The 13,275-nt window shown below is 24.0% G+C and overlaps 1 protein-coding gene and 4 non-coding genes across 5 annotated transcripts; all 5 read left to right on the top strand.

The window, feature by feature from the left end:
- The first annotated feature begins 2,162 nt into the window (after positions 1 to 2,162).
- LOC124957459 lies at positions 2,163 to 2,282 on the top strand. The gene has a single exon (XR_007103563.1). It is a non-coding gene; the product is annotated as a 5S ribosomal RNA (ribosomal RNA).
- Positions 2,283 to 2,581: 299 nt separating this feature from the next.
- On the top strand, positions 2,582 to 2,701 carry LOC124957458. The gene has a single exon (XR_007103562.1). It is a non-coding gene; the product is annotated as a 5S ribosomal RNA (ribosomal RNA).
- Positions 2,702 to 2,849: 148 nt separating this feature from the next.
- Positions 2,850 to 2,969, top strand: LOC124957457. The gene has a single exon (XR_007103561.1). It is a non-coding gene; the product is annotated as a 5S ribosomal RNA (ribosomal RNA).
- A 162-nt stretch (positions 2,970 to 3,131) lies between these two features.
- Positions 3,132 to 3,251, top strand: LOC124957439. Its single transcript, XR_007103543.1, has one exon. It is a non-coding gene; the product is annotated as a 5S ribosomal RNA (ribosomal RNA).
- A 4,960-nt stretch (positions 3,252 to 8,211) lies between these two features.
- LOC124957222 (odorant receptor 4-like) lies at positions 8,212 to 13,027 on the top strand. The gene is made up of 7 exons (XM_047514060.1): positions 8,212 to 8,283; positions 9,602 to 10,049; positions 10,812 to 11,097; positions 11,602 to 11,701; positions 11,788 to 11,898; positions 12,521 to 12,676; positions 12,815 to 13,027. The coding sequence occupies exons 1-7, from the start codon at positions 8,212 to 8,214 to the stop codon at positions 12,863 to 12,865; spliced, it is 1,224 nt and encodes a 407-aa protein (XP_047370016.1). The 3' UTR covers positions 12,866 to 13,027.
- Positions 13,028 to 13,275: the final 248 nt, after the last annotated feature.

The following is a 13,275-nucleotide window of genomic DNA, read 5'->3' as shown; positions in this document are numbered from 1 at the left end:
CTGAAAAATTCTAGAAGATGATAGAATTAATACTTTCAATACAATTTTCGATAAAGTTATTTGTGTCATCATGAAAAATGTGTTACGTATTTGTTTTTTCTTTCTTTTTTTTTTTTTTTACTTATAAACAGAATGATTATTTTAATAAATATCGAAATAACGTTAACCTTATTTTTATTAATTTAAATAACATGATTCTATGCATTCATTACGAACTATCTATTTAATATTTGTATAGAAATAGCAGCTATATTTCAACAATTATTATCAACGATTAACTATTAAACAGTTTCGCTTATAGAGCCGTCCGTAAAAATGATAAGTATACTATTGATTTATACAGTCTCTGTAAAATTGATAAAAAAATAATAGATTTTAATCCTTTTGAATATCGAAATTATTCCAAATTTTAAACCATCGAAAATATTTAAAATTGAAATTGAAATTAATGTGAATAAACTGTTACGAATTTCCAAAAATCCTGTCAGATCAAACAATCATTTCCTGATTGTTATCACTTTTACTGTATTAGCGAAATCTGCCAGCTGAAAAAAAAAGAGAAAAGAATAGATAATAATAATAAGAATAAACGACGTTTGATTAGGTTTTGTGATATAATGCAAAACAAAAAAAGTAACGAATAAACTGATTTTACGATTAGATTAAATTAGATCAAATTAAACTATGTGATTACCATGTTTAAATAATTGTTGAAGTTCTTGGAAATTTTAAACAAAACATCTTCAAAATTTATATAAATATTCGTAAAATTTGATTCGAAACAATTAAGTTTTTCAGGTATTTTTAAAGATTGAAATTTATATGATCATATTGACGCTGTTTTGAAAGCATAAATGTGTTCAATAAACAATTTGAAATTATCGACAGGAATTTTCACAACAATATTCAAAACAAACAGAAGACTTACAAAAATATATATGACATCAATATCAAATTTCCAATCGAAAAAATCATGAAAAAATAAATAAGTAACCTATATATTATTACCAAATATGAAGATCAGTTTCTATATCACTAAATGTAATCATTCATATATCATATTAACAGACACAAAATAATATGAAATGCATAACAGTATACAAAATTCATTTCAAAAGAAAAAATGTATTCGAAAAATTACATTACATTTATTTAAATTGCATACTTTTACGAATGACCATAATTAAAAACAACTATTTTGAAAAATATATAATATATTGTATCTTTCTTTTATATCCTGTAAATAATGTGTTATATATTAACTAAATTGTTATCTGGATACTTAGAAATTAGTAATAAATACTAATATTATGACAATTAGATAGTTAGTACTAAATATTAATCATAATAATTATTATTAATATATATTACCAACTAGCTAACTTATCAACAACGGCCGGTAACATTCAATTATTTATCGATCCACGGTAGAATAAAAGTTCTATTAATAACTCAAGTAAGTAAGGTAGAAATATTTACCGCCGATAATATCATTTGATGATAAAGTAGTAAAACACAAATTAGTATCTGACGGTAATAAGTAGCATTGGAATTTAATAGATTCGGTTATATATATAAAAACTTATATATAAATATATATATATATTTTTTAAATAATATATTTCATATTATTTAACCCACTTAATGTACTTAATATGAATAAAAAATAATCTATAATAAATCAATTTTCTTGGATGCAGAAATAATATACAAATCAACCGATCTAAAAGTCAACGAACATACCGCGTTGGAAAGTACCAGTTCTTGAAGTTAAGCAACGTTGGGCACGGTTAGTACTTTGGATGGGGGTGACCGCTTGAGAACAACCGTGTGTTGTTGACATTTTTTTTGTTGTTCTTCATTATACTTTTTTTACAAACAACCAAAACTGTAATCAAATGATAAACATCGTCGAACTTAACTCATCGGTCGTCTGCACTTTAAGATACATGTGTCTTCGAACGCAATTTTACTTCTTCACAAGGCGAAGAATCTAAGAAAACATATATATAACATATAATAAAGAATACGTATATAAATTTTTGTTTGATCACATCAGTTTACGTGACAGACTTAATACACTCAGTAAGAATGAAAAATTCTTTTTAATAAATCAATCTTAACGAACAAGGAAATACCAAATAATATAATAGAACTACTAAGTCAACGATCATACCGCGTTGTAAAGCACCAGTTCTCGTCCGATCACTGAAGTTAAGCAACGTTGGGCACGGTTAGTACTTGGATGGGTGACCGCTTGGGAACACCGTGTGTTGTTGACATTCTTTTTCTTTTTTTATTTTTTTTTATAAACAATTTAAAAATTACAATAAAATGATATGCGTCATTATACGTCACTTCTACTGCACCGAATCTAAGCTACCTGTTTCATCGATCGCAATCTTACTTTTTCACAAATTGGAGAATCTAACAAAACTTAAATATATATACATATTTCTTGTAATTCGAACATTCTATTTTATTTAATAAACTTAATATATTGAAGACGATTAAAAAATGCTCTATAATAAATTAATCTTATCGGGTAAAGAAATATAGAATAAAAAGACAAAGCCGTTAAGTCAACGATCATACCGCGTTGTAAAGCACCAGTTCTCGTCCGATCACTGAAGTTAAGCAACGTTGGGCACGGTTAGTACTTGGATGGGTGACCGCTTGGGAACACCGTGTGTTGTTGACATTTTTTTTACTTTCTTTTCTATTTTTTTTTTTTTTTTATAAATAACCAAACCTACAATAAAACGATATACTTTGTACAAATGAAATATACTCTAGAATAAATCAATTTTTTAGAAGTAAAAATACGTATAAAAAGATAAAATTCACAAGTCAACGATCATACCGCGTTGTAAAGCACCAGTTCTCGTCCGATCACTGAAGTTAAGCAACGTTGGGCACGGTTAGTACTTGGATGGGTGACCGCTTGGGAACACCGTGTGTTGTTGACATTTTTTTTACTTTCTTTTCTATTTTTTTTTTTTTTTTTTTATAAATAACCAAAACTACAATAAGACGATATACTTTGTACAAATGAAATATACTCTAGAATAAATCAATTTTTTTAGAAGTAAAAAGGAGTAAAAATGCATATAAAATGAGAGAATTGATCAGTCAACGACCATACCGCGTTGAAAAACACCAGTTCTCGTCCGATCACTGAAGTTAAGCAACGTTGGGCACGGTTAGTACTTGGATGGGTGACCGCTTGGGAACACCGTGTGTTGTTGACATTTTTTTTCTTCTGCATTATAATTTTTTTTCAAACAGCAGAAACTGCAATCAAATGATGAATATCATCGCATTTAATTTATCAGTCTTCTATTCTGGATCTAAGTTGCCATTTTCACAATCTTACTTCCTTACAAAGAGAAGAAATTGGAATATAAGAATAAAAGAATTTTATCCTTTATTCCTGTAGTTTCAGTGCTAGAGGAGGTAAAGAATTTTTATAGACATTAATTTTTTATTATACCAACATACATATAGTACTGTCATTGAACATTTAACCGCAGTTATAAGATTAATGAAGATTCTATGATACGGATAGCTATGGAGATTTAACGTATAGATAACTTATAGCTTCAGTTATAAGATAATACTGTTAAAAATCTTTTAAGTTAGATTATACTTACGTACATATAAGGAGCTGTGACAAATAAACTAACTTTTAAGAAAAAGAAAAAAAAAAAGAATTCCTGTAGTTGCCGTTGCAAATATATGACAGTGTAATGCGAAATATAGTTCTTTTTATTTTATTGTTTATATCTGCACATGCAATGTCCATTACTGTGTACGTTATCGTTCTGGAAATGATCTTAGGTATATGGAAGATTTATTATTATTTTTATTATTATTATTATTATTATTATTTTTATTATTATTATTATTATTATTATTATTATTATTATTATTATTATTATTATTATTATTATTATTAAGATTGTGAAAGAGTTAGATATTCCATTGTTCTGTTTATTTTTTATTTTTTATTTTTATTATTATTTGTGTTAATGGTATTATATAATATTTAATATTTTGTAATATTTGATAATCATTGATTTTGAGAATATGGACGATTTATCAATATTAAGATCGTAAAAGAATTAGATATTATATCGCTTTTTTTTTTATTTTTTTAGTTCTTTTTTTTTTAATTTTTGTTATTTCTTTCTTTTTTGATTTTTGATTTTTGATTTATTTATCTATTTATTCATTTAATAATTGTTGATCTTAGATATATGGAAGATTTATTATTATTATTTTTATTATTATTATTATTATTATTATTATTATTATTATTATTATTATTATTATTATTATTATTATTATTAAGATTGTGAAAGAGTTAGATATTCCATTATTCTGTTTATTTTTTATTTTTTATTTTTATTATTATTTTTTTTAATGGTATTAAATGTTATTTGACATTGTGTATTGTTTGATAATTATTGATACTGAGAATATGGACGATTTATCATTATTAAGATCGAAAAAAAATTAGATATCATATTGCTTTTTTTTTTTTATTTTTTTAGTTCTTCTTTTTTTAATTTTTTTTATTTCTTTCTTTTTTGATTTTTGATTTTTGATTTATTTATTTATTTATTTATTTATTGATTTATTTATTTATTCATTTCAATGATATTATATATCGTTTGGTTTTATGTATCGTTTGATAATTGTTGATATTGAGCATATGGACGATTTATTAATATTAAGGTTAAAGGTTATCAATATTATGGTAAAAAGATTAAATATTACAATATATTGCTTTTTTCTTTATTTATCTCGTTATAATTATATATAAAATAATAAATTATAAATAAAATAATTAATAAGTAATATTATTTTATTTATTTTTATATAATAATAACAATCATTATTATTCCTTCGTTATATTTTGTTTTAGATTATCGGATTTATTAAAGAAGAATGATCATTGATTTAATATGTAAATTCGTTGACAAATTCGGAAGTTACTTTTTGATTCTAAAAGAAAAAGAAAAAAAAGAAAAAAAAAAAAAGGAAAAGAAGAAAATAGAATGAAATGAAAATAAAAGAAGGAATGAAAGAAAAGAAAATTGTACTTTCGATGGAAACAATTGCAATTTATCGTTTTTATTTTTTTCTTTCTTTTCTTTTTTTTTTTTTTTCAATCTTATTCAATTCAATATCATTTACAAGTGATACCTAGCGATGATGATCAAAAGGCAATGATCTATAGCTATATTAAAATTAGATATTAAGATCGTTCACGTACTGTTGATATATTGTTACACATGAGAATGGCTAACAAAAAAAAAAAAGGAAGAAAAAAAAAAAACGAAAAAAAAAAAAATAGTTTTATCACTTTTTTATTTATTCATTTATTTATTTATTTTCTTTTTTCTTTCATAAAATTTTCATCATTTTAAAAATTTTCCTTATCGCTGGAGGAAATAATATAATGATCGATCTCTTTTACTTTTCTTTTTTGTTTCTATCTTCGATAAAAAAAATTTCAAGAGGAAAAATATCTTTACGATTGAAGTAATTAATATTTTCTTTTTTTTTTTCTTTTTTTTTTTTTCCATAAAATTTCATCGTCGAAAAAATATCCTCCTTTATTAACACGATAAATTCTTTTTTATTCTTTTCTTTCACAAAATTGTCGATCATGATCTATCGTAATTAAGTTTATCGTAATTAATATTTTTTTGCATTCTCTTTTTCAGTATACAGTCTTTATGCGATCCACTGTATCTATGAGAATAATATAACACATTTCAAAAAGGGAAGAAAGTATTGTTGCAAATTTTTTTATGTTACGTTTATCGATTAAAAAAATTGCATTTGACTTGAGGAAGAAAATTTGTCGCATTATCATTGATCACTTTCATCGACGTGAGTATGATCTTGAGTAATTTTTAATAATTATAAAAAGAAAGAGAAAAAAAGAAGAAGAATTATGATTACAGAATTATTTCATTTTTAAAAATTATATCAATTGTATCTATTGGTTTTATTAAAAAAAAAAAAAAAAAAAAAAAAAAAAAAAAAAAAATTTTTTTTAAATAGAAGCTTTTCAAGTTTTGAGCTGTAAATTTAATTAATATTGATAACAACTTATTCGTGTAGGGCATCTTATTGTCGCAGATGCAAAAGTCATAAGTAATTTTTATTAAACATAATTCGATATTTTAGACAGAACAAAAGTTGTAAAGAATATCGATCGATATTTTATCGAGTTTTGGCATCTTGAAGTATGACAAATTGTATATTCCGACATGTCATGTTAAAAAATATGCCAACTAGTGTAGTGAAAAATTAAAAGCAAAAAAAGATTTGAAAACTGCATTGTAAAAAAAAAAAACAAAGGCGTACTTTTTAGTCTTATAAAAAATATTATTATTAGTTTCTGTTTCTTTTTTTTTTTTCCTTTTCTCTTTTCCATTAAATTTAAAAAGTTTCTATTGCAGGTCCTGGAAACATCGATGGCTTATTTTTCAGTCCTACAAACGTTTATGTGAACGGGAAATAAAATGATCAAATTCTCAATTATACAATATATATATATATATATTTATATATTTATTTATTTATTTATTTATTTATTTATTTATTTATTTATTTCTTTTAATATCTTATTTATATTATATTTGTTATGAAGATGTAATAATTATTTAAAATGAAAAAAAAAGATAAAAGATAAAATATAGTTTATATCAAGTGGACTGTATTGCAAAATAAAAAAAGAAAAAATAATTACTTGTTCGATTAATTGATTTTATATTCATATTATAAAATTATATATATATATATATATATATATATAATTAATATATATTATTAATATATATTAATATTTTTAATTATAATAATATAATTAAAAAAAAAAAATATATATATATATTTTTTTTTATTTGTTTTTCCTTTTAATTCAATAACTATATATTTAAAAAATATTTATTATGATATATCGAGTTATTATTATATTATATCAATCATATTAATGTAAATATAATTATATATTTATTATATAATGGTATATTAATAATTAACTCGTATTATATATTAGTAAAATTAAATAAAAAAAAATATTTCAGAATTATTCAAATTAATCAAGATTAAAATATCCTTCCTAAACTAATAATTTTTCGACATATACTGTTTAATGTTTTTTTTTTTTTTTTCTTTATAGAGAATTTGACATAATTATATTTAAAACTTATACGAATGAACCGAAAATCTTTGTTACTAAAAGAAAGAAAAAAAAAAAGAAAATGAAATTTCTGATCCATCTATACTGATCGCAAAACTTACAGTAACATAGACCAGTGACTACTATTACTAAGAAAAAAAGGAAAAAAAAAGAAGAATAATTGTCTAAACGATCGCAATACTTACGATACCATAAACTGACGACTTTCATTATAAAAAAAAAAAAAAAAAAAAAAAATAAAAAACCTTCTAAACTCCATGCAAAACTTTCTTTAGGATCAACCACACGACCATTACTATACCACTGCACACGCTATACTAATGCTCGAACATAATTTTCCCTACAATGTACATGTCTCTTCGAACGATCATTGAATTCTTACATTTAAAACACGTAATCTTCGTTCAATGAACATTCGAGAAAGGACTTTCCATCTATTTAAAAAGAAAAAAAAAAAAGACGGAGACCGAAGATAGACACAAAGTAGGTAAGATAATTGCAATGCAAGGAAACAAAAAAAAAAACAAAGGAAAAGAAAAGAAGAACGAAACGACGAAGAATCAAAAAAAAGTTTCGGAAAGTTTCGAAAATTAGAAAGAAAAAAATATCCGAGGTTATTATAAATCATCACCCACCACCCACGGAACTCTCAAACTCTCATTCGTTCCTGCCTTTTACCCCCACTCTCAAGAACTTACATCCCCCTCCATCCAACCATTGCAAAAGCTACACGATCTTTCATTCTCGAATTTATTCTCTAACCTTCGAACATAAGTCGACTCGAATTCGATTGATACGTTGTTGTCACGTCCAATAACAATCGTTCATTAACGAAGGAATAAAAAAAAAAAAAAATTACGACGAATTCGAAAAGAAAGGATTGTTTAAGTTCACGATACTCACGTGATCCACATCAGGGATGTATCCAGAGGAACGGGTGATCACTCATTCGTTGTACTAACAAAAATTTTTGTTTGTTAATATTTTTCATGTCTTCGTCACTTTATGCGAGTGTATTGAGGCAGGTGTTAGGTCAAATGTTAACAAGTGAATTTTTGAGAGTGAGAAAAAAGAAAAGAACGAGAAAATTGTGAAAAACGAATAAAAATCGTTCACCACGACGTTTAGTGATTTTCGTGGATAATTATTTTTTTTCTTTTTATTAAATTATACAAATAAGATATAACAAAAAATTCGTAAGCTTGTAGTTTTAACAATTCGAGTGAAAAGTCTGAAATGTCTCCGAATGCGATTAATTGATTTTTAAAATTGATCAATATATGTGTGGGATTGTGAATGTATGTGTGAGTAGGTGTGTGTGTGTGTGTGTGTGTGTATGTGTGTGTATGTAGGTACCATAGAGCTTTAAAGAGAAAAAAATTATGGAAATATTTACGAAGCTCTATTACAGAGATAATTGTTAAGTAAATAAATCATAAGGTGCAATCATTTAAAGAAAGTTTTCTCGATCGGTGTTTAGAACTTACATAGTTTCTTTTTCTTTTATATGTCATCCTTGTTAGCAATGGTGAATATGTGTTCTAAAATTTTTTTTTTCTTCCTTTCTTTCCTGTTTATCAGTTTTCTTGTTCTTTTTTCGATCAAGTAAGATTACAGAAAAATACGCGTGGCCGTGTATACGCGTGTGTGTTTTTGTTTTTCTCAAATTGATTTTAAAAAATGATTTTTTTTTTTTGTAAATCATAAATATCACGAGTCGTTTCTTGCTAAATGAATCAACAAATGACGTGTTTGTTTTTTTCTTCCATCCGTATTTTAAAAAATATATTTACAATTTTTTCCTATTCATATGTTATACTAAAGAAAATTAAATTAATGAAATATGAAAATTTTTTATAAGGTGACTCGTAACAAATGACATTTTTTTCTGTATTTCTTTCATTTATATTGAAAGATATAAAAATCTTATATTGAAAATTTATACTGAAGGATGCATTAAAATTTTTTTACTTTTTTTTTTTGAAATAGTAATCAATACAAAAAAAAAAAGAAGTAAATGAAAAATATGCGAGAAAAATTCAATAAATCATTATACTTCAAGGAAGCAAAATAGTTAGTTAATTAGATAATTGAAAAAAAATAAAAAATGCATTATAAATTGGAAGATATGCAAAAATAATATTTTGATTTCGTAGTAATTGACTAATTTAAAAAGACCAAAATGGAACGAAAAAAATAATGCAATAAAAATTCAATTAATCAATAATTCTCGAGAAAGCTAAACGATTTAATTAACTTAATTAATTGATTAAAAAAAAAAAAACAAGAAACAAAAATATAAATGAAAAAAAAATAAAAGAGAAGTAAAGGATGTAAAAAAAAAACAGAATAAGAAATATAAAAAAACCTTCGTTTTAGGAGCTTGACTTTCGCGGTACCAGCAAGGTGATAGATTTGAACAAACGTACGTTAAATTGCGCGGGAATTTGGCCAGAAAGGATTCACGAGCCGGTTTTCATTTTTTTCTCCGTTTACTTGGCCGTACATTGTACAATGGGAGTCGTCTCGATTACCGATAACATGTCGGACATGGAATATATTATCGGTTGCATAGAAGAGAATATGTTCAATTTTATGACTCTATTGAAGATATGCATATGCAGAATGAAAAGCAATTCTCTGGCCGAATTTTTAAAAGAGATCAAAGTCGATCTTATTCCAGAAAGATACAAAACCGATGAGGAAAAGATCGCCTTTTTAAATTATAACAATTTTAGTGTAAAGTTCGTCAAGGTCACTATAGTATCATGCGTAATAGCCGCTACATTGTATTATCTATCCCTTTTAGCTCCCAACGTTGAAATGGGTAAATTTTTTTACAATTAATTCAAAATCTTATTGAAATATTGGATTACTTTTTTTGTTGTTCTTATCATTTCCTTTTCTATTTATTTAACGTTTATTATTTAATTTTTCTTTTAAGCTCAATTTTTTATTTATTAATATATTTATTCTTTATCATTTCGATCAGTAATATATTTATCAACTATTTTCCTTTTCCTTTTCTTATTTTATTTTTATTCATCATTTTCTTTTTGTATTGTTTTTATATTTTTTCCATTTAAATGTATATTATTTATAATATAATATAGTGAATAAAGATATGTAGCCTGTATCCGGAATAAAAGTCATAGAAATTTTAATCATGCAAAATAAATTTTAAATATTAGATTTATTTCATATATTACAAAAAAAATAAAGAAATATATAATAATATTATATGTTTCATTAATAATATCTCATTTATATATGCAATTGATTTTAAAATATCTTTTATATGAAATCATTGAATATCCTTATATTTTTCATGAAGAATAATGTTTATAAAATATACAGAAAAAGAAATTATAAATAAAACTATTTTTCCGTTAAAAGCAATTACAAATAAAATTATAAAAATTTTTAATCTTATTATATCGAGAAAAATCAAAAATTAATTTCACAGTAATCATCTGTTATTAGTTATAATTAAGAGAATAAATTTTTTCAATATTTATCGTTTAGTAAAAAAAAAGTATAATAAAATGAAAATAAAATCTTTCTCTTATAATCGTCTTGTTACTTACAGTCGTAGCAAATTCGTCTTATGGATACGTATTGCCATACAAAAGTCGTCCGCTGATTGAACCGACTAATCTGACAATCTACATCTGTCTCTGTCTGTATCAATTTTTAATAGTACTAATTATAATCTTCGGTTACGTCGGAACTGATTGTTTATTCATCAGTTTGGTACTCCACGTCAGCGGTGTTTTCTCTGCACTTTCCTGCAAAGTAAAACACGTTTTGGACAATCCGGAGAATCGTAAACATCGAATAAAGAAATTAATATTGAGACACATACGTCTAGTACGGTAATAATAATAAATAATAACAACAACAACAAAAACAATAATAATAATATTATCAATATTAATGCTGATGATGATGATCATAGTAATAATAACAATAATAATGAATAAAATAAATAAAAGTATGCATTAAAGAAGTTTATAAAATAAATATATACACATATATAAAAATAAATATATAAATATATATATATATATATATATATATATATATATATAGATATAATGAAAACAATAAATAGTCTATGAAGTAGAAAAAAATATAAAATAATGGCAATAATTATGAAGAAATCAAAAATTAAAAAATTCATTCAAATAAATTTAAATATATGTATGTTGTATTGTAATTTAACAAAACAATGTATACAATAAAAATAATAAAATTTACATAAAGATTATATATACATATATATGTATATAAATATAAATATATATATATATATATATATATATATATATATAACATATATTTATATATGTATACATATACTATGTAGAATGTTTCAGATTAGCTGATTCTTTGGAAAATTATTTCAACATACTGATATTACAACAGTTATTGGGAAGTACAATCCATCTTTCCCTTCTTGGTTACGACGGGCTTGTTGTAAATTTAACATCTACATTTTATAATTGCTTATTTCTAGAAAATATTTTTTAGAAAATATTAGATTAAATTATTATTATTTACAGTGTATATCAGCTGGACAGGAAACAAAGTTAATCGCTTTTGTCATAATCGCAGGTTGTGTTTTAAGCACACTATTAGCTTATTGCTATATCGGAGAGTGTCTTATTAATGAAGTACGTAAATTATCTCAGTTGCACGCAATTAAGTCATTTTATACTACTAATACAATGATATCGTTTCATACTGTCAAATAAAGAAACACACACGCACATACACATAATCATTAATTATTTATTTTTTATAATTCATTTACATTTAGTTCTATTCGTTTATAGCAATTTATTTTTCTCTATTATTTCTTATATTTTAATTTCATATATAATATTTTCATATATCTTTTTTTGATACATTATTTATTATATTTATTTATTATTATCCTCTAATTACATTTATTTGATCTTATTTTTTCAGAACAATTGTTTTATATATAAAAATCAATGCGTATATATATGTATATATTTGCACAGATTTATATTATATTATACATATTAAATTCATATAATTTATAAATTATATGTATTCTGTCGCAAAAAATATGATATCACATTTGAGAACTTCTGGAACTCATGACTTCAGAAGCATATCTGGAAACAAATTTTTTCCTCCTCTTTTTCTCTTTTTATAATTCTGATTGAAGTGTCATGGTTTCCAGTTCCACCCACTACCCCTTCCCTGACGCGAATAATTGAAAATTTTTATTACAGATTAATAAATGTTTAAAAACATATTTTACAGAGTACATCATTTGGTCAATCATTTTATCACTGCAAATGGTACAACATATCGCAAGAGGAGATTAAATTAATGCACATTTGTATGATGCGATCGTCAAAACAAATGCAACTGACCGTCGGCAAATTCTTCGCGTTGTCGTTGACTACATTCACAGATGTGAGTAAAAATTAAATTTTTTTTCTTTTTTTCATTTTTTCCTTTCCTTTTTTCAACATAAATATACGTATATATATTTATGTAATCTTTTGAATCATCATTAATATCCTTTATTCATATCTTCTCATACGTTTTTAGGTTGTCAAGACATCAATGGCGTATTTATCCGTACTTCGAACGTTTATGTAAAAAGAATGTTAACAAAAGAATACTAAAGGTGAAAGGTAAAAAAAAAACATTAGAGAACTTTAAGTGTTACATTCAAATTGTAAAAAAGGAAAATGAAAAAAAGAAAGGGTATCTTATCAAAGAAATAAAATTGATTAAATAAACGATGTTACGTTCCTTTATTTCAAACATTTAATTTAAGAAGTAATAGCACATTGTTATTGATCTAAATCATATTATGAAAAATATTTTATTTTACCTTGTTTACAATCTCGTTACCTCGAATGTGCGTCCGAGCTTGCGATAAAAAACGAACTGAACGTCGTAGCGAAAAAAAGAAAAATGGAAAGAGCACAGATAAGAAAAAGAGAAATAATGAGAAAGAAGGAAATACAAAAATAATTTTATTATTAAAATAATATTAATTATTA

Source organism: Vespa velutina, chromosome 25 (genome assembly GCF_912470025.1).
Source record: "Vespa velutina chromosome 25, iVesVel2.1, whole genome shotgun sequence".
In the NCBI taxonomy this organism is placed as follows: Eukaryota; Metazoa; Arthropoda; class Insecta; order Hymenoptera; family Vespidae; genus Vespa; species Vespa velutina.
This window is presented reverse-complemented; position numbering and strand designations above follow the sequence as displayed.

Excerpts from the sequence above, each read along its gene's own strand:
- LOC124957222 (XM_047514060.1), top strand. The coding sequence starts at position 8,212 with ATGTCTTCGTCACTTTATGCGAGTGTATTGAGGCAGGTGTTAGGTCAA. Across the intron at positions 11,098-11,601 it reads AGACACATACGTCTAGTACG|ATTAGCTGATTCTTTGGAAA; the intron begins GTAATAATAATA and ends AGAATGTTTCAG. Across the intron at positions 12,677-12,814 it reads CGTTGACTACATTCACAGAT|GTTGTCAAGACATCAATGGC; the intron begins GTGAGTAAAAAT and ends ATACGTTTTTAG.